Below are 26,171 nucleotides of genomic sequence, written 5' to 3'. Positions count from 1 at the left end.
TGAAATACGGCACGCTGATTGGCTACCGCGGGCGTCCGTTTTCGCAAGGGAACGTCCGTTTGGATCACGGTAACGTCAATCAAGCCCATTCGTTTCTCTTATTGGTGGTTTGCGTCCCACTCGTGTTGAGCGTTAAAGCTCGCCTGCAGTGGGGTGTGTTTCCGGGTCGCAAACATGGCGTGTTTTGAGGAGAACATGTGAGTTTCTTTAGGTGAGGGTGGACAAATCAGAGCAAGCAACACTCATCAGGTTTGAGAATGTAAGTGAATCGTGAAATTACACGTTATCTTTTCAACGATAGTGTAAACTCTGGAGTGTAGCGGTTGTAAACACGATGCCTCTTAAACACAACGTTAGTAATGTGGGTTTCAAAGATCTGGATTAATGGAGGCGGGTTTCACGTTGTTATGTGTGCAGTATTCTGCTCTAATCTCCCCTTATTTCTCGGGTTTCATTCCTGTAGATTTATTAGCTGTCTAATAATAACACCTTCTGAATCATGGCGTCGATGGAGGAGGATTTTCCTCGTGGTGGCTCAAGCAAAAAGGGCTCTGATCCTAAAACTGCAAAGCCTCGTATAGAGGTGGACAATCTTTTTGAGGTGAGTGATTATGGTGGTGATGGTGGTGGTGATGGTGGTGGTAATACTGAAGACGAAGCTGCCATTTAAGTTGGTGCAATTCTCTTCTCTGTGCAATAAGCAAGCATCCCATGATATCATGGTGTCAGCTAATGTTTAAGTCAGTATTAATAAATGTATAAGTGTTCTTGTGCTCTATGTCAGCGATTCTTAAATATTTGGAACCAGTCTTGGTTCCTCCGAGGGTTTCTTCCTCCAGGAGTTTTGGTCTTTGCCACTGCAGCATGTGGCTTTCTAACCAGGGGGTTTATGTTCATGTCTTATGAGCTGTTGATTTCTGGTCCTGTTACTGGATTCCTGTAAAGCTGCTTTCTGACCATGTCAGTCGTAAAAAGCTCTACACAAATAAATTAGAATTGAATTGACCCGAGTACTCAAATAAGGAGAACCGATACCAAGTTGACCTTAAATTTCCAAGATGCCAAATTTCCTGTAGAAAGAAAAATCAAAAAATTACATTCATGTTTAATGTACAGATATTTATAACAAAATAAAATGACATACATTATAATATTTTTGTTCAAGTCACTCTTGAACATTTCTATTTGTACATACATCATCAAATTCTGAGACAATGTAAAGAACAACTGCCAGATTCACATTGTGGCAAAAAGTTAAAGAACCAGGTTTTTACAAGACACTGAAGAACTATAAGCATCTTCATACTTTAGAAACCCTGCCGAAACTCCCTTTCCATGTGGTTTTGTGGTTGGTTTTATAGTCAGACAATGACATAACATTTGGATGACCATATGATCATTGAGAAACACCAGTAGTACTTTCAGTACCCAACTTCTACATGTAAAACTAATGCTCAGTAGTACTTAACAAAACTGACACAGGTTGCTTTAATGTTCTGTTCTGTTTTCCTCTCATAAAGTTATACCACAAAGTTATAGGCAAGCTTGCATGCTACTGTTCATTGTTTTTAATTATTATAATTTAATTTATTTATGAGCACTCAAAATAAGAAAGCAAATTACTTATTGCATTTAACTTTCTGGTCCTGCTTGCCATGAGCGAAGAGCAAAAAAATAGAATTTCAAAAGTTTAGAAAGGAGCCGCTTGGCATCCAAATTCATCAGTCTGTCATTTACGTAGCTAAAAATATAGCTAACATTTTAAAAACAATATTGCAGTATTCCAGAGCTGAGGATATATTACCCCACTCTACTTTAATGAATACACATCCTATAGTTTTCTTTCTCCAAGAGTACATTTTTGCAGGAACAGCAGCTTCGTCCTGTTCCCCTTAATGACCCTTTTTTCTGATGCTGCTTGTCTTTTCTGGTGGGTTATTGCTTTCACTTAGAAGATGCCCAGATGTTAATCATTGTCACACATGCCTTTCAGGTTCGAGAGCCAGCCAAAAAGAAGAAAAAGGAAGTCAGTAAACCAGAACATAGGAAGGCTGCTAAAGATGAAGGGAAGAAGGTGGATGACGGCAGTCTCAAACTGAACACTTCCACTGATGTGAACATCCTGCATTTAAAGGTAAAAGCTGACAGAACTGCTGTTTATTCTTTCGACTCTGTTAATTCTTCTCTCTTTCTCTGGCCAAATCTGGTGCTTCCAGTAGAGCTTCAATTCCTGGAAAACCTGTGATATAATATTAATATTAAAATAGCGTGTAAACAAATAGAGTGTTTCCATATGTTAGTCTTGGATTAAACTTAAAGGAATATTTCTGCTCAAAGTGCCTGATGGTAGTTTTTCCCCAAGTATTTGCAAGTGTGATTTAATCTTTTGAATAATTCGGTTTATAAATACTTCTAATACCTTTTATCCCATTTATACCTTTTATCTATGAAATGACTTCAGTTGTGTCTCACCACAGATTCCTTTTTTTGTTCCTCTTTTAGAATCTGAAGGTTGGCACTGTAATGCTTGGCTGTGTGAGGGAGGTTTCAGACTTTGAGTTTGTTCTGGGGCTCCCCAGCGGCCTCAAAGGTTACCTGCCCATCTCCAGCGTCTCTGACACCTACAACGAGCTACTCAGTCAGAAGCTGGACTCCGGCGGTGATCTGGAGGTAACTGACGCAGCAAGACAACATTGTGGTGGTAGTGCATGGCTCTAGTTTTCCCTGGACAGAGTTCTAGCTACAAATAGGATCTGAGTTCTTGCTGTGGTGTTGCGTTACAAGACAAGGGCACAGTGGACATTTTACATGGAGCAGTTGCACAAAATGAGATGCTTTGGTTGGCCTGTGCTTGTAAAATATGCACTGTGTAGGATAGGGCTGCAGTATGTCGTTTCAGGCTTGCTATAGCAGTGTGGGCATGTGCAGTATCCGCTACGCAGGGCGTGCAATTTAAGTAAATGTTAGTTTTTGATTAGTGTTTGATACAAAAAGAAAATATGCCCTGTTCTCATTTACCATGTCATAATTACCTGAAATAGATTAAATCTGTCCAGTTTAATTTATGTTACTCCAATCTTTGAAATATTGTTATATGAATATTATGACATGTTGGATCATTGGCTTCTGGAAAATCTAGTGAAAATGCCTGTGTTTGTAATGTCTCCTTATCTAGCTAGCTTGCCAAACACCCACCCAAACACTTACCCACCTATCTCTCTATCTATCTACCTACCTACCAAAACATTCCAAAACTGTGCTGCACTAGCGTAGATGGAGGGAAGGGTCTGGATGTTGGATCTGTTCAAAATGTAGTGTGCAAATATAAATATTAAAATGTCAATATTTACTCTAAGTATTTGTTGTTTGTGACATCTGGAAGGCCATTTTAGTCATTTGGCAGGTAATGCCAGCATTCTCACGATTTTAAAAATGCCCTGCCGTAGAATATGCTTCCAGTTCCAGTTACTGCTGCTTAAATAGAACTGTTGGTAGGACGTTCTGACTTACAGAAAGCACCACATTACAAAATCCTCCCTAAAGAAGTTTAGGTTTTGATCTGAGGGTAAGGATGAGGTCAGTGAGGGGATAATAATTCTATTTGTATAATATATTTGGATAAAAGCAAAGTAAAATGAAATAAATCATTATAAAGTGCAGTTATACTATACTACAAGAGTGACCTTGCGTTATAGTGTGCTGCAGATGTGCATAAAAAAACGCCACATTGTGAATTTTTGTTTTTGTTTTTGTGTACAGACTGTATCTTCCTCCCGCCTCCTTGTGCCGGGCCAGCTGGTCAGATGCGTGGTGTCGTCCTTGGGCTCATCCAAAGAGGGCTTTGTCAGTGTCAAAGTCTCCATCAACCCTAAAGAGGTCAACAAGGAGCTCAGCTCCAGGTCTCTGAAAGCTGGCATGGTACGGGTTTGAAGTTTAACACCTTTTGAAAATGCCTGTTCTTTACTTTGAGTGAACATCTGATGACAAGTGGACCAATGAAGATGGTCCAGGATTACTTAAAATAATAAGCCATCTACTCCATTAAAGTTACAGATTCAACTTTTGTAAATAATTCAGTTGTAAATTGTTAGTGATTCAGTTGTAGATCCTAGTTGTGTTGTGTTGCACATTTTCCGTTGTAACTTTTTAATTCTGTGTAAACTGCAGACTCTTGGTGGTTGTGTGGAGAGTGTTGAGGACCATGGTTTCCTCATAGACCTTGGAGTCTCTGGAACCAAAGCCTTTTTGCCTAAAGACAAAGCGGAAGAAGCCAAGTCTTCCAAACAAGGTAAAAAGAGCAATTAAATAATAATCATCATCATCATCATCATCATCACAGAAGTCATGAGGATGAGTCAGAATGTTCAGTTAGTCATGAAAGTAAAGAAGTATTTTTTTTATGCTAATGAGCTTCTCTCTCTATTGTCATGTTCTTCTATGTGTGAACTCTTTTTACTCCACCAGAGGGTGTTGTAGAGCCAGTGTCTAAGGTTTTGGTCAGAAGTAGCCTAGAAAGCCTAGAAAAATTCAGGCCACTGTATTCTAGGGAACAGCGTTGAGTGAGGTAGAGATCGAGTATAGACACCTTGTTATGTGTATGAGCTCTCTGCTGTCTTCCTCAGAGAAGGATTATGGGTATTCCATGGCGCACGTTTGCAGACTATACAGTATAGTACAGTGCATTGTGCGATTGTTACAGTGCCTTGAAAATTTGGCACTATGCTTTGACATCACTACAAAATAGCTGAACCCTAAAGTAGTGTCCTATAAAGTAAATAGGGCACAGTTTTGAAAACGCCTTCCTGTAAGCACTGCTGTTATTGACTGGTTTTCACCAAGACAGCACACAGGAACCTAGTATAGCTTATCTTAGAACTTAACAACAACATTGGGCCTTATTCACCAACTGTTCTTAAGAAGAAATGTTCTTTTAAAATCTACTTATGCAGTTTTTCACAATTTTTTGACATTCGCCAAATTTGGGATTTGTTCAGTTTCACAAGGACAATAGGACACCATCACTTTAAGAGCAGAGCTGTGAACGGTCATGAATCTGACTTAAACTTTCTGTAAGAAACATTAACTGTTTGTAATCCTTTTTATTAAGTTTATTTTATTATTATTATTATTATATTTTTATAATTATTATTGAGTCTTACCCGATAGTGTTACTGTCTTCTCGGCTGTGGTGTGCAGTTAGCTAGATTAAGAGATTGAAGCCGGTTGGCTATTAGCCAAGTATCTGCTTGCTACCCAGGCTTCCACCAGTCAGCCATTCTGCCCCTCTTGGTTGGCCCAGTTCTAGTTCCCGGCCTTTTAACTGCTATTCCGACATGCCTGGCCATAGCTCCCCGCTTCCTTCATGCAGTCATCTCCTCCCTTCTTTGGTCTGCCTTGCTTTCATTTTTCTCATATTGCATTTACCATCGAAAGGCTGCTGCCAGTGGACTGTGTGCATGGGGGTGTAAACATAAGTTTTGGGGTTTTGGAATTGGCCTATTTTGCAGCCAACAGTGTTTGAGGTTTATGGTATGTTCCTTCCCAACTCTCATTATTTAGCTAGGCCAAGAAAAATAGTTTTCCATTCTAGGACACCTTTAACGTGGATCCATCCATTCATGTTGTTCAGTTGTTGCTACAGTAAACATTGTTTGTGAGATTTTATTTATTTATTTAATTTTTTTCTTCACACGCTGCTTTCAAAATGCATTAGGTCATGATGATATTTCTTTCGCAGAGCTGATGGTGGGACAGTATGTGACGGTTCTGGTGACGGAGGTGAAGAATGAAGGTCGAGTGGTTCGTGTCTCTGTGGACCCTACAGCGGTCAGTCAAGCCTGTGCTGGGACCCAGCAAGGCTGGATGCTGAGCAACCTAGTCCCCGGACTACTAGTCCAAGCTCGCGTGAAGAAGGTAAGGATATTTAAAGATTAAACAGCCAAATTATTATGCAAATAATTATGCAGTACTATTCAAATGTTTGGGGACCTCTGTCTAGCTATGTAACCATCTATCTGAACAGATATCATTTTAAAATATCAGTTTGAAAAGCATAGAAACAAACAGACTGTTTAGTTCAAAGAGTTATATTGGAGGTGGTCATGTAAAAATGACTTATGACTGACATCGGTTCGTAAATCCACACAAGTGGAGCTCTGGGTCTGGTGTACTTCAATACCAATGCTAATGTTGATTTCAAGCCTGGACTAAAGGTCTGTTAGGAATAAGTAGGCCTTTAGTTGTCTGTTATTGACGTACTAGAGAGGGAAAAAGTCACTATAAACGTCCAAAATAATCAGAAGACATGACTTGTCTTGACTATGTCAGAACCATTGCTTGTGTTTGTGTTCTGCGTATGTAGGTAACTCTTCACGGACTGATTGTGACGTTCTTCTCTGCTTACAACGGCACAGTGGACTTTATGCACATCGACCCAGACAAAGCATCAAAGTACAGTGAAGGTGACGAGGTAAGACTTTGCAAATTACTAAGAAGTAAACGTTGTTCTTACTTTAGAATAAGTGGGGTTTTTTTTGTTGTTTTTTTTTTTGTACTTTTGGGATACTTTGGGGAGTTGAGGATGAGGTGGGGTGGTGATCATCCAACATCCTGACTTCAGAAATGCTCTTGTCGCTGAGTGCAATCAAATCTCTACAACAAAATCTCCTAAGTCTATTAAAAGACTTGGAAAAGCTGAGACAGCTACAAAAGCCAGTGAATTAGCAGGTGTCCTAATACTTTTGTCCATACAGCTTATGTTTATCCAAGTTCAGGTTTTATTTTATACCAGCGGTTCACCACTGCTCTACTAATCCAGCTATTAGATAATGTGCTGTTAGATTTAGCGAGCATTAGTGTTCTACAGTAGGGAAAGAATTATCACTGTTCAAGGGCCAAACAGTGACCGCATAGTGGACCAATAATAATCAATAATCCAGAGCTCTAACCACTGAGCCCTCATAAAGCCAGGGTAAGAGTGCAGGGTCAGCCATGCTACGGCACCCTTGGAGCAGCCCAAGCCTCAAGGGCCAAACAGTGGCAGCTTAGTGAAATGTGGGTATCGAACCCACAGCCTTAAAATCATTAGCCGTTATCAAGTTAACTTGAAGTTAAAGGGCAATAACGGCTGCAATAGCGGTGCTTACATGACCGTGATCACCGAGGCACAGTAATCACAGTTAAAAGTTTTTATTTAAAAAGGTATTGTGGTGAAATCTTTGACCATATCAGTTCCACACTCATTTCCAGGTAAAAGCTCGCATTATCTACGTGGAACCCTCCACTCGCCAGGTGGGCCTTTCTTTGCGTAGCCACCTCCTGCCACCAAGTAGCGATGTGTTGGATACTGCAACAAGTGACCGTGTAGGAGCAGTGATAGAATGTTGTATAATGACCGCTGTACATCACCACTCTGGAGCCATTATGGAGCTGCCTGATGGAGCTGCTGCCTTTGTACACGTAAGTGAAACCACAATTGCTCTGCTTTTTTGTTTGTTTTTGTTTTGTTTTTAATTATAAAGAGTATTTTACTATGTAAGATGTGTAATTAAGTGTATGACTTTGGTTGTGGTGTAAAATGCTCAGATGTTGTTCAGCAAGCCTATTTACAACCCTGTTATTTTTCTTCAGAATGTAACACTTCGAAATAAAAAAGATAAGCTCTGCTTGTAGCCTTTAGTGTTTAGCCGTGTCTCCACTCGCTTCTTCCAGGTTGTAGCCAACATGGAGCTTGAATTTTGCCAATATTTTTATGATTTGTTTTAAGTAACCATATAAAGTATACATTTAAAAAGATCGACTTAACCTAGTTTGAGACAAATTGCATGAGTACATCAGCCTCGTAGCTCCAGTACAACATCAAAGAACACTGAGCAGCTCTTGGCTGGTCACCTACATTTGGGTTATGGAGACAGTTGTGTAATTTTTTTTTTTTGGCAAAAATATTTCTTTTTAAATTCCATACAAAACATCAGTAGGGATGTTTGTTGTTAACCTGAAGCCTAAAGAAATCTCGCTACTGTTAGAAACCTGGACTTCACACAAATGTTGCTGTAGGTTTGTCACAGTCTTTTCTCAAGGTTCTGTCATCTCACCAGAAATCTGCTTGATTTTACTTTCATTGCATCATTGTTGTTCTAGAAAAACCAAATGAAGGAGCCCAATGAAGAGTTTAACCCCAATCGACTGCTCGCCCAGCCTCAGCACACCCTGAGAATTACAGACTACAGCCCAATGGAGCAGATCCATCTAGCAACACTGCGCAAGTGAGTATATAGTTATGTACTATGTAGTGAGTGTGCAGTTGAGTTTGTAGTGCATCTGTATACCAGATGATGAGAATGGAAAAACACTTTGTCTCCACATCCCCATCGCTTTTATGATGTTTAACTGTAACAGTCTGGATTCGTAGCTTAGCTGGTTTCCATGGACATGGATTTATAGCAAGTACGTTTTTTTTATTTATTATTATTATTGACTTGCCTTTCCTTGTCTTTTAGGCGCACCATTGAAACGACCTTCTTCAGCTACCAGGATATTAAAGAGGGGCAGCTTGTTGAGGTGAGGGATGCAGAATTTCCTGCTGTGTTTGGAATAGCAGTATGTGTGGATTTTGGAATTTGACTGAGTTTGGTTGTGTGTTCTCAGTGCACAGTACAGAGTCTGGAGAAATACGGCATGCATGTGAAGATTTCCAACCACATTAAAGGAATGGTTCCTAGAATTCACCTGGCTGATGTCACCCTCACCAACCCAGAAAAGAAGTTCAAAGTGGGCATGAAGGTCAAATGCAGGGTGAGTTTTCAGTCGTTTAAAATACCGTTATCATACTCTGTATCTACACTGCCTGTGAAATCCAACATCCTTAACAACAGAATATTTGGTCATCCATGGCAGTGAATTCCATGTTTTTTGGGACTACATTGCTACATTGTTTTTTAATGTATTTTTCCTCATCACTTTAACTTCTGCTGTGTTCTGAGAATCGAGCATTTTCGTCATCGTCATGTTTTCAAGGGGAATAAAACATGTAGTGGCATCTAATGTTTTTAGCCTTTTTTCCCCCTCTTTTGATTTACATAATTTTGATGCAAAATATAGATTAATAAATAATCATATTCACAACTTGATTATCTTGAGACAGAGTCTGAGCTTTTAAACATATTGTAAACTCTACATATTTGAATTGTGGCTGTGGCAACTGTTTGATGGCAAAATATGCCAAATTCTATCTGTAGTCTGACTTTTTTTTTTTTTTTTTTTTTAATTCAATAATTTTACCTGTCAGGATATTTAGAAAAAGACCATAAATTCGTCATTTCCCCTCTTTTGAACTCTTTGGGCAGATTTGTTTGACCTGAATAAGTTTCTATATTAGTCCCATCTTATTTGGCTGTTAACAGTCTATGTGATGCCGCCAGATTGGTGTAGTCTCATAAACCTGGAAGTGGTGTAGTCTCACAAACTACTGATTTAAACATACCAACAGTATGTTAACCTGCCCATCTATCTGTGTTTCTGTCTCTGTCTCCAGGTTTTATCAGTGGATCTTAAGAATAAGAAGATCATCCTGACCAGGAAGAAAGCTATGATCGAGTCACCCCTCCCTGTCTTCGCCTCATACACAGATGCCCGCGTGGGCCTAGTCTCCCATGGCTTCATTGTCTGCGTGAAGGACTTTGGCTGCATTGTGCGCTTTTATGGCGACGTCAAGGGCCTGGTTCCTCAGCAGGAGCTGACCGCGGATTCCATGATCAATCCACAGAGCCTTTTTTATGTTGGACAGGTCTGTAAATCCCTGTGGTGCATCTTATCCCTAAAAATGCTCGTACTGTTTCCCTAGAGATCCACAACTTTTTTTTTTTTTCTTCTGTATTTTACTGTGATGCCGTTTAAGCATAACCGCATGTGTCCTCCAAATGAAAAAAGGCTTTCCTTAATTTCTGAATTATGTACAAAAAAACATATTTCTTTTTTCCCTTCCAAATGTCTCATGAAAACCTTTAGCATTATTAAAACTAAATTCCTCCTAAACTAAAAGTGCATGGTTGAAAGGGGCTTCACATACTTAATGTTACAGGGCTTAGGAAATATCATTTTCTCTGAGATTCCTGATAGTTTGCATGGGAATAATGATGTTTAATGATGTTTGTATTAATGTTTGTTTTTCCTCTTGTTGTGTTTGTTGAGCAGGTGGTAAAGGCCAAAGTGCTGAGGTGTGATGCTGAAATTGAGAAACTGGTCCTTTCCTTCAAAGCAGTGACCCAAGGAGATGTAGAACAGGTCCAGACTGCCAAGTTTGGCTTTGAAGTTGGAAAGGTAAAGTGTTTTTAAAACATCTTCTGTGGTTGATTGATTTCAGGCACAAACTCCTAGACAGGTCGAAGTCAGCATCATCACTCACTAACACACACACACACACACACACACACACCCACACACCCACACCCCAAAACATATGGATATGAGACAGATAACTGTTACTCAGGTCAAGTCTCCCACTTTACTGTGTCCTTTTGCTTTTTCAGAAAGTAGAAGCCGTAGTGCTGAAGAAAGACCTGACCGGCCTTGAGGTGTCCATCCTCCCAGAGGAGGTTCCAGCTCTGCTTCCCATGGTGCATCTCTCGGACCATACAACCAATTGGCCTTTGCTGTGGGAGGGACTACAGGAAGGAGACACAATCTCTAATGTCATGTGTCTCAACAAGACCAAGCAAGGCATTGTATCCTCTCACATTGTCATGTGCTGTCAGTTAGTATACATATCAAAGTTTCTTCTATCAACACACACAAAAAACAGGCATACAGAAAAAAGTCTGAATCTGATCACACACTCTCTTAGACTGGATCCACGCTTCTTCAACATGTGAGGAACATGTTATATAGTCGTGGGGAAACTCAGAACTCTAGAATCCATACATTTGTCATGATGATCCATTTTGTTCACCTTTTATCTTTTAAATGAGGAGGTAGAAGTTTAGCTGTCGCTAAAGCTAGTCTTGGTTTGGTTGAACCTTTCATTTTTCAGGTTTGAGGTCCGACTATCTCTTTACACAGTGCTCTAGTTCACACTAGGTTAAATATAAATAGAGCTGGGATAATTCTGAACATGTTGATGTAAAACCTGTGGATATTATCTGAAATGCAAATACATTTTAAAGGCAGAATTAAGAAGATCTGCAAAAAAATTGAGAAAATGCCAGTGATCAGTGTTGAATGCTGTATTGATATATTTTCAGCCAGCCCTAATACCCATGTGTGCATCGGCCTCTCCATGTGACTCCTTCCCTCCAAGCATTTGTTGTCTGAAACCTCTTCCAATCGGCTCCTGCTCCTTAATTGCTCTTCTCACAGACTCTCAGTAAGAAGCCCATGCTATTAGAAGCTTTGAGTTCGGGTGACGTTGTGAAGTCCTTTTCCGAGCTGCAGGTGGGGATGATTATGGTGGGCTGGGTGAAGGACATCATGCCCTATGGAGTGTTTGTCAGCTTCCCTCACAACCTCTTTGGCCTGGCCCCTACAGCTGTGAGTAGCCTTTAGATTTGTTTGTTGGTCTCCTTTACTCATTTGTGCTGGTGTTACTGGTTAGCCAGTAAAGCTCCATGCTAGAGCTAGATGCATCTCTGTAGATGTAAACAAATGTGAACTATGTATCTAACCCCCTCTCTAGGCCATGAGCGATAAGTTCGTCGCAGACGTCGCAGGTTTGTTCCAGGTAGGTCAGACCGTGCTGGCGAAGGTGACTAACCTGGATGAGCAGAAACACAGATTTCTGGTTAGCCTGAAGGTGTCTGAGGTAAGCTCCTCAGAGGAAGATGCCCAGGCCAGGCTGTTCCAGGGTCAGAGCGAGAGGAAAGCCGCCCATGAAATGAAGACCTCTAGAGGTAGGAGAGCAGTGACCACACACTAACGGCTTCAAGGAGTTTTGCATGTTTCCTTTTAAACACTGCGTTTACTGTGTGTAGTGTTTTTCCGTGTCATAAGTGTTACAGTACGTTCCACATACTGAAGTGTATCCATTAGAGATGGAAAAATCGATCGCTATTGGTTTTGGCTGACTTTCAGCTAATATTTGTGGTCAGCGATTCACCTCAAAAGCAACTTTCTTATTTATTTATTTATTTTTAAGATACATATTTTTCCCTGTAATTATTTTAATCAATCTTTTGTTCAATCAAAAAGAACAGTGTTTATTCCTTTGAGGGTCAATATATTAAAATAAATAAATAAATAATATTAATTAATAACAATATTTTATGAAGATACACTATGCTTTTTCAACTGTATATTTCATTACAAAAAGCATAATTAGTCCTGTTTAATTAGATGGAGTGCAGTGGATATTTGATTAAAATACATACATTATTGTACTTGGTGTGGATTTGAATATCAGTGTTTAAAATCTGCCTATACTGGTGCGTCCTATCTGTGTGGTATCGTAATATATTGCAAAAATATTGTGTATCGCAGAAATCTTTTAAAATATTGTTTGCTTAAACAGTTAAACTGGTTTTTGGCCAATAAGGGTTATTTATAGTACCAGAAGGAGCCATTTAACTGTGCAAATAGAGTGTAGTACTGAAAGTCCTATGTCTGTCTTTTCTTTTCTTTCTAGATGACCTGCTACAGCAGCTCTCCTCCGTATCGTTGGGGGATAAACTAAAAATGACTGTTGGAGACACCGCAGAGGATGGCTCAGTCAGCCTGACCTCAGATCAGTTTAGCAATGTCCCAGTGCTGGCCTCTTTGTACCACACAACAGGTCAGAATTCACCCATGTCACTTGTCTTATTCCCATCAGTGTTTTCAGCTTTAGACACAAACACTTGCCCTGAAGTTTTGTCCTTTGCTTGCTTTCCATTGCATTTCCCCCTTCAAATAATATCAGTCACTAAGTCTGAAGTCATTTTTGAACATTTTTATTATGAATATTTATATTGTTGTTATTGTTTTTAAGCTTCTTTAAGCTCTATTAAGAAGCTTAAGGTTCTTTTCCTCAAATTTGTGTGTAAAATGTTTGCCTCTTGTAGGTGTGAACACCACCCCTGGCTGCCAGGTCACTGCTGTGGTGTTGCATGTTGACCTTCTGACCCCTCGAGTGCATGTGTCCCTTCTGCCGGCGCTCACAACAAAGAAGAAAATGGTGAGTAAAGGTCAAAACACAGTTACTTCTAAATCCAGTAACGTGTGTAATCACAATTCATCAGTTTCACCAAATGTGTTTAACATGCATAGAATTGATCTCCGTGAGTGTCCTCGTATGTGCTGTCAATCACTGAACAGGTCATTTGGCCAAATAGTGTATTTGATATCACACTCTCTTAATTGAAATGTTTTTTTTGTTGTTTTGTATTTCTCTAGTTGGAGAAAGGCTCTCAGCACACTGCCACAGTCCAATACGTGGACAAAGACTTTGCCATCCTTTCACTGGAGGACACCGGTCACTTGACCGTGGTTTCCACAACGACCCACTTAAACGAAACTTTCCGCTTTGAGTCAGAAAAACTGACGGTGGGCAGCAGCCTGACTGTGACCGTAATCAAGCCGAAATGCAGGGAGCTTGGCGGACAAGCTCTCGTAGCCGTAGCTAGTCGACTCATGACCACACGGCATCGCACGACATCCGAGAGCATGGGGCCCAAGCACAGTTACAGCATTGGGGACATTGTGATGGCCAAGATCAGAACAATCAAACCCACACATGTACTCGTGGATTTGAAGGACGGGATATCCGGGAGTATCCACGTCTCTGAAATTCGGGAGGAGCCAAAATTGGGCAGCTTCCCGACGTCATCTCTTAAGGTCGGCACTGAAGTCAAGGCAAGGGTTATCGGTGGTCGAGAAGTCCGGGGCCACAAGTAAGTCTGATTCACTGTATTTTCAGATTGATTCAGGCACAGTATACACAATTGTCCCGTTAGCCAAGACATGTCAGTGTTTTCTGACCAAAGCTGTGAGGCTGTTTCACCCATACCCCATGAGTTAGCCTACTGCTAAAGGATATTTTTCTATCGATTAATCTACCAATTATTTTTGTCTGATTTGATTAATCTAAACAATTTTTATTTTGAAAAAGTTTGAGAATTAAAATTCATTTTTTTATTTTGATAACTGTAAATAAAGGTTTACATATTCGGTACAAAACTGTAGGTTTAAGCAAAAACCTAAAAGTGCAATAGTTATTTGATTGGTCATCAGTTTTCCTCCTGCAGCCACGTCCAGGGAGGCTGGCTACAGTCTCATGGATCTTAAATTTCTGAATAATATGTGCAACTATAGTCACAGGAACAGAATTTTATTTATTATTACTTTTCAGATTCAAGTTATTTCTGTGACCATTGTGGGTTTTTCTTTCATTAACGTGTGTAAATTGCTGATCACCTTTTTTCCTGTTTGCTCCACAGCTTCCTCCCCTTCAGTCATCCCAACTTTACTTTCTCCATGCCGGAACTCACACTTCTCCCCAGGTACAGAGCAGCGAGTGCTAGCAACTGTGTGCCATGTTTTCACTGAAGAGCCGATTAGTAGATGTTGTCTGTTGACTGTTTCAGTAAACTGGATGTGGATGTCCAAGAGATGAAGAGTGAACCTGAACTGGAAAACTACAAACCTGGAGATGAAATCACGTGCTTTGTGTCTAAAGTAAGGGCTTCCTGTGAATCTGCAAATAATGCATGAATGGAAAAATGCCTGAACTGGTCCACATCTGATTCAAGTCCTATGACATGTAGCAGAGATTTGGGTGCTGTTTGTGGACAAGAAAGCCTGTAAATAAAATACTACTGCTGCTGCTACTATTATTATTATTATTATTATTATTATTATTACCATTATTTAAAAAAAACTGCAATAATTACAGTTAATGTCAGTACTAATACATTTCCATACACATTTAAACCCACTCCATCCGGATGCCGATATGCCAAAGATGCAACCGCATCGGTGCAATTGGCGTATGCCCCTCAGATCGGACCATACACAACCGTACATGAATATGGGCCAGTGTGTGAGAGTATGTCTTGTTCTTCTGGCACGTTGTGCACTTACAGCTGTCGCTATTTTTACAGTACATACCACAGAAGACCTGTCTGGAGCTCTCTGTGTCTCCTGGCATCGAAGGAACAGCAGAGCTACTGGCCATGATCAGGAGACCTCGAGTGAGTGAATACGCTTCTTCTGTCCTTTCTCCTGCTCCAAGGTTGACCAGTCATTTCTACTGTGTTTTACTTGCATGTCTTGTATAGTTATATTATTTGGGCGGGTAACAATAATTGTTATTAAATAATATGCTGTATGGACAAAAGTATTGGGACATCTGCTCATTTTGGTTTTTCTGAATGAGTTTATCCTGCTTTTGTTTGAGTAACTGCCCCTAAGGTCCAGGAAAAGCTTTCTGATGGATTTTCTAGCATTGCTGTAAGAGAGTTAGTAAAGTCAGGATGTTGGATGATCACCACCCCACCTCCTCTCCAACTCCCCAAAGGATCCCATAACTTTTGGATGGAGCACCAGCCATCATTCCAGAAAACAGTCCCACAGGCTTAATGCTGGCATTAGGCAGGGTGTCAAAATGTTCTTGTTTATCTACTCTAAAGAGTCCTATTCTATTGACCATGCTTCTCTACAGGGGCAGGCTGTGTGTGCACTTGCACCTCTGGATCAGCAATGGGTGCTACTTTAAGTAGCTAAATTAATTAATTTCAAGTGGTGTCCCTAAATACTAGCAAGGGGACACAGTATCAGTGCCTAAACTAAGTTTATATATCGAGCTCCAAGAACTGATCTGTGTGAAGCTCATCCTTTTCCCTTACTTTGTGTTCTAGGAAGCGAATCACCCACAGAAGCTCTTCAAATGTGGTCAGTGCATCACCGCAAAAGTTGTCGGCATAAGCACCAAAAAGCCAGAGCGCCTCATTCTATCCCTTACAGGTAACCTTTGAAGCACATGTTTGAGTTCAGTTCTCTATATTTTTCTCTATATCTTTAAGATGTTGTGATGTTGTGATGAGCTGTAATTACTCTCAAGTGCTGAAACATACCATGTCCTGCCGAGGTCCTGTGAGCAAAACAAGTAAAATGTTATGTTAAATAAAAGGCATTGTTGCTTGTGTCGGACGTAGCCGTGCAGTGCATGATCCGTCCGGAGCGTCAGATTTGAAAGATTGGTAGAGAAAGCTAAGCAGAGTTGAACTTCAATCAGTTCAGACACATCGTGTTCACCCAGTCAGATCCTTGTTTGTAGCTCAGTGTATGAAACTTTTTTTTTTTTCTTCCCTGCAAGAAAAACTCAGCAAAAGCAAGAATTCTGAAAATCTTATGTTTTTTAAATAGTTGACTTCATTGATTTTGAAGCGATGTTCGTTTCTGATGTGACGGGAAAACACACACACGCGCACACACACACACACACACACACACACACACACACACACACACACACACACACACACACACACACACACACACAACTCTCTGCTGAGTCACAAACCCCACAAGTTCTTCCCTCGAGTCACCTACTGTGTTTCCTGTGTGCCCTGTAACTGCAGGGGTGCACAAGTTCGAGCCAGGAACTGTTACCATGGGAACGATTCTGAAAATCACTCCCCGAATGGGACTGGCACTGAAGCTGCCATTTGGGAAGACTGGCTTCGCTTCCATAACCGATCTGTCGGACATGTACACAGAAAACCCACTGGAAGAGTACAAAGAAGGCCAGGTGGTCAGGTACGTGTGTTTGTGTTTGATAAATAATGGAGTCCTTCCCAGACTAGATACAGACAATTTCAGTCAATTTCAGAAGGTCTTCAGACCAAGTCATTTGTTTTTGGTTTACCCTGTGTGTCTCTTTCAGATGCTGTGTTATCGAGGAAGAAAATGGACGCTTCCGCGTGTCCCTGCGTCTGTCCAGGTACATTACAGCATTCAGGGCTCCGTCCTGATCTTCTTGTTTAAATGAAACTCATAGTTTTCAGTAAATAAATGAAAAGATAAAGCTAGATGATAGCTAGACGACTCCGTCAGAACATCTCCAAAACATCAGGCTGGTCTTGTAGGGTGTTGCCGCTTTATTCAGCGGTCAGTACATACCAAAAGTGCTCCAAAGAAAGGACGACCCCTAAACTAGCGAAAGGACCATGCGTGCCCAATGCTCACAAATTGCAGCACTTAACATATTGGTGCCAGATGCCACAGGATGCCTTCAGAGGTCTTGTGGATTCCATGTGTGATGGGTCAGAGCTGTTTTAGATGCCCAGTGACTTAAAATACCTAGTTTTTGTATAAATGTTGCAATTAGTGAGAGGGTTGTGGGTTTGATACCCGGGTTTGATTTTTATTTGAACAATACTGGTCAATTTGATAAATTACTAAACTTAATAGTTTTTGCTTTGCATTACAAGAAATCAGTGTTTTTTCCACTACTTTTTATATTAAAACTCCACAGGATCCATGCTGGGAAGGGCATGCCAGTTAAAGACGTGGACATTAACTCCATCTCTGAGCTGCAGGCGGGGCAGACCATCCGAGGCTATGTACAGAACGTGGGAGAACAGGGCGTATTTGTGAGGTACTAAAGTTGTTTTTGTTGTTGGTTTTCTGTATAAGTCAAATAATTACGGTTTTCTTTGTTTCTTCTTACAAACCTGAGTGACAACACTAACTTTGTTCATTTATTGAAGGTTATCAAGAGCAATCACAGGAAGAGTCCTGTTCCGACACGCCACCAGCTACTATGTGACTGATTGCAAAATGTTCGTCGAGCACATCCCCCAGAATGCACTACTCACCGTCAAAATTCTCCAGTAAGACTTTGTATATACACACAGTAAATCTACACAGTAAATCCTCAAATCTACAAAAACCTTAAGAGGTCTTAAGCTACCAGTTTTGGTGTAGATAAATAAATATAATATAAAATGCTGTATAATGTGTAGACATGCGCATACTGTCAAATGTATGTATTCATACAAAATATTTGATATATCTATATCTGAAGAAAGAAAAGAGGTGTTTGGGAGGGATCCTAAGGCTACAAGGCTACAGCTCACCTCGCCTCATCTCATCTCATAGCTCACCTCATTCAAACAGCTCCTAGCCTAATGGCTTGAAAACGGCGAGTGTGAAGAGGTTCTGCCTTACGAATACATTATTTGGCTATTTGTTAATTCAGATTTATCCCTACTAATAAGGTGGTGGTGGTAGTAGTAGTTAGAGATTAAAAGCTAGTCATTTTAATATGTGTAGTAATAGATTTATTATAGTTGAATCCTCTGTATTTATAAAGTGGTGATTAAATCTCAAGGCAGGTAAATTGACAAATTACTATAAATGGATCATTTAATAATTTATTATTTACTGTTATGCCACAGTTATTTCCCACCTCGCAGTGAGGTTCGCTGATAGGCATTCTATAAGTGTCAGTATCTCCAGATAATGACGCTCCAAATAAATCTCTGACTTCATGAGTCTACAAAAAACTAAACATTCCCATCACAAACAAGAAACCACACTGATGTTCCACCTCCACAAAAACCCAGTTAATGTAGGAAGTCCACTTTAATGCAGCAGCATTTTGATAAATGGATGTACATAAATGTTCTTATTAATAATTTTTTTTTTTTGTCTCTGAAAGCCCAATAAATCTCTATAAAACTATGGTATAATTACAATAAAACATTTGAGGTTGAAAAAGGATTATGCAAGTGTGTATATAGAGCAGAACGAACGTGTTACTACCAAAGTGCTTTGCGTGTGTGTGTGTGTGTGTATGTCTTACTGTCATGTGTAGTAGTCATAGTTTCCGTAGCTTGGGAATAACCATGAGGTTTGGTTTGTGTTCATGCTCAGTGTTGACACAGAGAACAACCATGTGGCCCTCTCCCTGCTCCCAGAGGACACTGGAAATGCTGATGTGCTCCCAGAATCCCTTGGGCTCCCTCAGCGTCAGAAGCAAACAAAAAAAGAGGAGTATTGCAAGAACCTCGCAAAGAGGAAACGCAAGATCTCTGAGAGCAAGCAGGTGGGTGTTTGTGTGTCTTTGTTTAAACTAGGCATGAAAATCTGACCTCACTATGATTGGTTGATGTCGTAAAGTGGGTAATAACACCGCCTTCTCCATGGGGTTCAGTTCCCTGGCCAGGCAAGAACACCACGCTACACCAATAAAAGTTCCTGAAGACCCCTTATACTACGTTCTCGTACCTGTGTATCATGATTCACATGTAAGTCCCTCTGAAAAAGGGTGTCTGTTAAATACCATAAACATCAATTATTTGATTTGATCGGTTCTGCAGGAAATGATCCAGAGCATAATGACGTGAAATTTGACCACAATTTGATAACATTGCTCCAGTTTTGAAGAAAAAAAAAATAAACACAACAATTTTGTACACGAAAGCACATAATTCCTGCACGATCTATTAAAAATGAATAAATAAATAAAAATGTAATGTGAATCTGGCAGGTTTATACATTGTTTGAAAGATGCCAAAATGAATGGACCAATAGATGGTTAAAATGTAGTTTGTTTTTTTTTTATATCCTTGCTTCCTTGGTTTTCTGATTGGGGAAAGATAAACAATAAGAAGTGCTTACACCTCTAAACTGTGCTCTAAATGGAAGCACTTACTGTGGGGGACCAACCATGGTGTATCCATTCATATTGTGGTATTTGGCTGATGCTCATATCCAGAGTGACTTTATGCATTTAAATCATGTTGCACAGGCAGGAGAATGTAGTGTTTGAAGTAGGGGTGTAAGAAAATATATCAAAGTACCATTATGTTTTGTAATACTGTGACGATTCAATGTTCATTTTTTACATGTAAAGATACTGGGTTTTTTTGTGTTCATTTTAAATGCAGGCTTCTAGATAGCAATGTTGTACTCTTGTACGCTGAGTGCATAAAGTCAACTTTTTTTATGCGTATGATGTTTTTATACGACGACAGTTTGATCTTTATTTATTTGTATGTAAAAAACAAAAAATAATACATTCAACCTGTCAGTTTCCATTGGCCACTAGGGGGCTGTGGAAAGAGGTTAATGACTTCTGAAGGCTGAAGTGACATTTTTATCTAAATAGGAGGAAGCTGGGGAAAAGAAAAAGCCAAAGAAGGAAAAGGAGAAGAAATCACAGGCCGACGACCTCGACAGCGGAGTGGATGTGTATTTTAGAGAAGAGGAGACGCCAGAAGAAAATAAAAAGGTGAGCTACGTCATAAAATGTCAGCCAAACCTTAATTAGCTTTTCTTTGGACTGCGCTGGATTTGTGTGAAAGCTGGTTCTGTGCCAAAGTGGGAATTCTAATGCCGATGGAATGCTGCTGTTCTTATGTTGTGGTTGTATGTTGTGTGTAGGGAAAAAGGGAGGCAGGAAAGCGTGGCAGGCTGCAGGTAGCCTCTACTTTCTCCTGGGACACGGAGCTGAACTCCCTCAAACCTGCAACCGCTGCTGAAAACACGTACGAGTCCAGTGATGACGAGCAGGACAGTCAGAGCAAGGTGACACACACACACACCTACCTATATAAAGGAATAGTTGCACCAAGCAAAATGATTTGTATATAATAGCTCATAAAGATGGTACTGATCCACAGTGTTGTTACTGGGTCGATATCTGCAGAACTTTTGGATAGGATATAAAGAACAAATCCAATCAGATGCTGTAACACATTTAGTGTGTAGTAAATCTCACTCAGAATGTGTAATGTTAGCAGCATGTTTCCTCCTGTTGGGTAGTCGAGCGTTTGAGTAGTTTGGGTAATAATACTTTACTTGATGATTGTCAATTGAAAACTAATTTAAAAGCTCATTGGAAGTGCAGTACTACTTTAACCCCTTATGTTCCGTGTCTGTTATTCAACTCTAAAAATTACTCATTGGTAATGTGAATAACACGATTTGTGCGCTTCTCAACTAATCAGTTTGCGTGGCGAAACTAACTGTATAACTGTATATTGCGGAACACAACTACCTGCCAGTGTGCTACCACACCATGTGGGAGACTGGGGTTCCATTCCCGGTCTGGGTGACTGTGCTGTGCTACACCACACCAATAAGAGTCCTTGGGCAAGACTCCACTGTGTTAGCCCACCTCTGTGATACAGGTAATTTTGTAAGTCGATCTGTATAAGAGCGTCAGCTAAACGCAGCAAATGTAAAATACCTAGAATAGCCCATAGAAACAGCGAAAGCTGTATGATCTGGAAGATAAATTCTAATAAAAATGAGTAGCACAATTTATACTGCACACTTGAGTATAAATCCCGGTTTTTATACTTATACAGATTTTGAGAATGAGCATGTGGAAGGGAAAATTTCTACAAAAAATAATTGTTTGTCTCTGTAATCAAACAATTTAATTTCATCTCATATGAATGATTTTTCTTTTACAAATGATTGAAAACTAAAACTCTTCTCTTCCCTTCATTCACCTTCTTTCCCCCATCTAGCCAGCGAAAAAGTCTCGCCGGGAGTTGGAGCAGGAGCGCAAGGATGCGGAGCAGAGTTTAAGTCGTTTGGAGGCGGAGCTAATGGACCCCTCAGCTCGTCCAGAGAGTTCTGGAGCGTTCGAGCGTCTGCTCCTCTCATCGCCTGACAGCTCGCTGCTCTGGCTGCAGTACATGGCCTTCCACCTGCAGGCCACACAGATCGAGCAGGCTCGCGCCGTGGCTGAAAGAGCCATCAAAACCATCTCCTTCAGGTGTGTGTGGGTGTGTGTGTTGAGAGTACTGGCAGTGTCATAAGAAAAGTGGGTTAATTTTTGTGCTTTAGAAAAAAGAAACAGTTGTGAAGAAAAATTAGTCCCTGTTTGTGTGTTAGGGCACTTTTGATTATCAGCCATTTTTCTCTTTTGGGCGTATCCTACACCCTACGCAGGGCGCATCGCGATGCTCATTGCTATCTCGCACCCCGCCAACATTGTCTATTTTCACACCTTCAGCCTGCGTCATTTAAATAGCAACAGTTCTTGCAAACCTCTACATCAACAGCAAACAGAACAAAATTAATAGAATACAAAATAAACAGAATACAAAATAAAACGTTATTCTAGGAGCGATGCACTCCACCGCTTCAGCAAGCCGTCATGACCACAGACCACACCTGGCTGTTAAAGGGAATGTGAAGTGACACGCTGATTAGTTTATAGCACGTTACGCCCAAAACACACCCATGATTAATCAAGAGACTTTTGCACTTTTGAGTCGCACAAGACATACTTTTCCAATTCTTACAAAGATCCACAGCCACGCCCTAAATCAAGCTGCACGGAGAGCGGTTGACAGCTTGCCTAAAAAATCAGTAAAATAGGGCCCTTAAAAAATGTGACTGGTTAAGGTTGCGAATGCTTGGAGGCGGTTTTACATGCCTATTTACAACCCTGTATTAAATTAAATTAAAATAATGAAATATGTATGCAGGTCAGTTTGTTTTTGTTTATTTTATTATAGTACATTTAGCAAACTTAAGCTTGATAGCGGTCACTGAATACAGAACCTTAGAATAATATAGCTGAATAATATGAACTCCAGATTTTGAGAGCATTTTTTCCCTTCCTCAAGGAGTCTAGAACAACTATCCTACTGTGATCCTGGGTATCAACAATATTTTGTTTGTTGATCCAAAGTTTTTTGTCCAGAGTCTGTAGCCATTTGTGTTTAGTTTCACTGTTGGAATGTGTGTAATCCCCTTCTGTGCTGTGTAGGGAGGAGCAGGAGAAGCTGAATGTGTGGGTGGCACTGCTGAACCTGGAGAACATGTACGGCACCGAGGAGAGCCTGCAGAAAGTGTTTGAGCGAGCTGTTCAGTACTGCGAACCCATGCCTGTCTACCAGCAGCTGGCAGACATTTACGCCAAGTCCGACAAGATGAAGGTGAGACCCTAGATTTGCTCGATGTCATCCATCTGCAGACCCAGGGAGCTAGTAGAAGTTCAGCGTATGATGTAGCTTGATGTAGACTTGGGCCCCCTAAGTTCTAGTGTGCAGTCAGGTCCTGATTAAGGTACTTTAGCACCTCATGCAAACTTTATTCTAGGGTTCAGTTTCCTGTATTTAAGGGTAGTATATTTTTTTGTGTGTGTGTACTGATTTACAAGGCTGGTTAAATAGTTTGGATTTAGGTTACGTACTTAGGACCAACTGACTACCCAAGTTATTTAGTTAACAAATGTTCTTATAAAAAAATTGTTTTGTATGTTTGTGTACAGGAGGCAGAGAGCCTGTATAAGAACATGGTGAAACGCTTCAGACAGGAGAAGGCAGTGTGGCAAAGTTATGGCTCCTTCTTGCTGCGTCAGGGACAGAGTGATGCCGCCAATGTTCTCCTCCAGAGAGCGCTCCAGAGCCTTTCCAACAAAGACCGTGAGTTCTTCTAACAAACTGCATTCTAGCTATACCCTCAGGCCAAGCTACCATGGCAACCAAGCAATGTTATATTTAGGCTGTTTTCATATATTTATGCACACTATATGTCTATACCTAATGGATGCATTCAGCTATTATAAGTTGCATGCATTGCTTAGACAAATGTGCAAATGTGCGCACACAGAATAGAATAGCACTCTTTGGAGCAGATAAATATGAACCTATTGGCACTATGCCTAAGCAGAAAATATTCTCTGGACAGTAGAGACTGTTACTTCAACAAAGAAACCGTGACTGAACAGGTGTCCCAATACTTTTGTCCATTATAGTATGTTGCACCGGTCTTCTAGCTCTACTTTCTGTCTACTCTACAGACTGTCAGTTTTTATCCCTCTATGCTTTACAGATGTGGACTTGATCACCAGATTTGCCCGGCTGGAGTTTCAGTATGGCAGCAAGGATCGAGGCAGAGCCATGTTTGACAAGGTTCTCGCCAGCTACCCCAAACGCACAGATCTGTGGTCTGTCTTCATAGACCTGATGGTGAAACACGGCTCCCAGAAGGACGTCAGGTGTGTTGGTTGCACTACGAGGTTTAAGGCACTTAAATGTGGGATGGGTAGCTGTAGTTGTGGCTTAGTCAGTAGTCAAGTTTTTATACAATTTACAGTATTCACCTTACACCAAATGAAGCCATCCAGCCAAGCCATGGTAAAGTCCAAGATTCGAACAGGTGCTATGAGGCTAATATAGCTAACAAGTAATCAGAGTACAGGTTAGCACTGTGGAAACTGCAGGTCTAAATCATCTCACACTTTTCTGGGTGGGTAATTTATGTAGTTACAAATATCTAAATGATGTTCCTGGTGCTATATGGCATACTTTCTTTGCAAAAGGAAAACACAAGCATAGCTATTTCAGTATACTCAACAAGGGTTGAGTCAAGTGTGTAATGATTTTAGGGGTGTAAGTAGTGCCATGCAAATCAACCCATTACTTTTTAGCCTCACAGTTCCAGAGAAAAAACAGTTTCTACACTGGCTACATTTTAAGACAAGGAGGTGTGTGGATATGTGATGTTTTTCCCATCTCCAAAATGGCAAATTTTACAGAATTTCAATGGAAGTTAATGTACAGTCATTTTGGAGCATTTCTATTGGTCTGTTCATCATGAATTTTAAAACAATGTAAAGAACAACGGTCAATCACACTGGCTAAAAGTGAAAAAGCAGATACAAGGAGATACAAGGTCATAACATTAATACTACCTCATTGTTTCTACACCTACTGTTCCTTGTCCATTTCAGCTCCACTCACCATCCAGGAGCACTTTGTAGTTCTATAATTATAGACTGTATCCATCTGTTTCTCTGCTTACTTTGTTAGCCTCCTTTCACCCTGTTTTTCAATGGTCCGGACCCCACACGCTGCAGTGACACTGACGTGGCAGTGGTGTGCTAGTGTGTTAAACACTGTGTTCCTCACGGTCCACTCTTAGACACTTCTTTAAACCTCGCAGATCTGTTGCTGCACAGTTTGTGATGCTCATCTTCTTCTTCTAGTCCTTCATCAGTGGTTTACAGGATGCTGTTAGCTGGATATTTCTGGTTCTTGGACTGTTCTTAGTTTAGCAGTAATGCTGAGGTGTTTAAACACTTGAGGTGATCCACTCATACCAGCGCAACACTCTACTAACATACTCAAGACTGCCATGTAAGTGTCCCTGCAGTGCTGAGAATTACCCACCACCCAAATACTACCTGCTCTGTGGTGGTCCTATGGGGTCCTGAGCATTAAAGAACAGGATGACAGAAGGCTAATGAGGTATGCAGAGAAACAGATGGACTACAGTCTGTAATTATAGAACTACAAAGTGCTCCAATATGTTAAGTGGAGCTGATTTAATCGATGGGGTGGCGTAAATGTTATGGCTGATTGACATACACCAATAATTTGAATCTGCAATAACTCAATATAGTTTCTTCTAGGTTAAGATTTCAGGGGCCAGTGACTGAAAACCTACATTTAAATCTTTCAGAGATATTGAAATGCAGGCCAAGGTTAAATACAATTGGTGGGGGGGGGCACTGAACTGGGTGGGAGCAGCTCTGCAGTGAAATCTAATTTACTTCCTGTGCTCCTCCAGGGACCTGTTTGACCGGGTGATTCATCTAAGTGCATCAGTAAAGAAGATCAAGTTCTTTTTCAAGCGCTACTTGGACTATGAGAAGCAGCACGGTACACCTGAGAGCATCCAGGCAGTCAAGCAGAAAGCCTTGGACTACGTGGAAGCTAAAGGGACTGAGGCCACCTAGCTAGACACTGGGGATGGCACTGATAAAAGGACTGAGGTTTCTTAGGTTTCCTTTAACCAGTCGAGGGACCAAACGAAAATCGTGAAGCTAGTCCGTTTGCTTGGAACATGGAACGAAAATGAATTGTACTTGGAGGTGGCAGATCGGACAATATTTTGATAAGCGCATTTTTTTTATATGCTCCAAAATATCGCCAGAGCTAAAAACACTGCCCAACTGTACATTTCATGTCGAAGAGCATATTTGAATGTTTAACTGGGTGGAGTGCAGCAGCCTTTGAATAATAAGTACCAAGTATGGGACAGTGTTTGGATAGCAGTGGTTAAGATCTGCTGCTACTGAGGTGTCAAAATATTGCATTTGGTGAAAATGTCTTTAATTATCATGATGATATTTTTTAGCATTTTGCCCTTCCCAACCTGTTGAATTGTGCTGTTATGACTAAAAGACTTTGTAATAAACAAATTCATATGCTGTTAAAATTGCCAACTCT

The 26,171-nt window shown here is 40.5% G+C and overlaps 1 protein-coding gene across 1 annotated transcript; it reads left to right on the top strand.

Moving 5' to 3' along the window:
- The first annotated feature begins 167 nt into the window (after positions 1-167).
- Positions 168-26,167, top strand: pdcd11 (programmed cell death 11). Its single transcript, XM_072657861.1, has 36 exons — positions 168-259; positions 464-601; positions 1,994-2,134; positions 2,503-2,670; positions 3,760-3,918; positions 4,168-4,288; positions 5,738-5,913; positions 6,362-6,469; positions 7,249-7,458; positions 8,140-8,264; positions 8,499-8,559; positions 8,647-8,793; positions 9,533-9,784; positions 10,192-10,317; positions 10,527-10,721; positions 11,353-11,523; positions 11,669-11,882; positions 12,614-12,760; positions 13,029-13,141; positions 13,360-13,856; positions 14,403-14,465; positions 14,550-14,640; positions 15,066-15,155; positions 15,822-15,927; positions 16,545-16,722; positions 16,850-16,906; positions 17,441-17,563; positions 17,676-17,798; positions 18,844-19,015; positions 20,081-20,203; positions 20,356-20,499; positions 21,450-21,700; positions 22,703-22,871; positions 23,207-23,360; positions 23,770-23,935; positions 25,510-26,167. The coding sequence occupies exons 2-36, from the start codon at positions 500-502 to the stop codon at positions 25,676-25,678; spliced, it is 5,412 nt and encodes a 1,803-aa protein (XP_072513962.1). The 5' UTR covers positions 168-259; positions 464-499; the 3' UTR covers positions 25,679-26,167.
- The last annotated feature ends 4 nt before the right edge of the window (positions 26,168-26,171 follow it).

The sequence above is a fragment of the Salminus brasiliensis genome, chromosome 15 (genome assembly GCF_030463535.1).
Source record: "Salminus brasiliensis chromosome 15, fSalBra1.hap2, whole genome shotgun sequence".
NCBI lineage: Eukaryota > Metazoa > Chordata > Actinopteri > Characiformes > Bryconidae > Salminus > Salminus brasiliensis.
The sequence above is the reverse complement of the archived record's forward strand: the minus strand, read 5'-3'. Positions and strand labels throughout refer to the sequence as shown.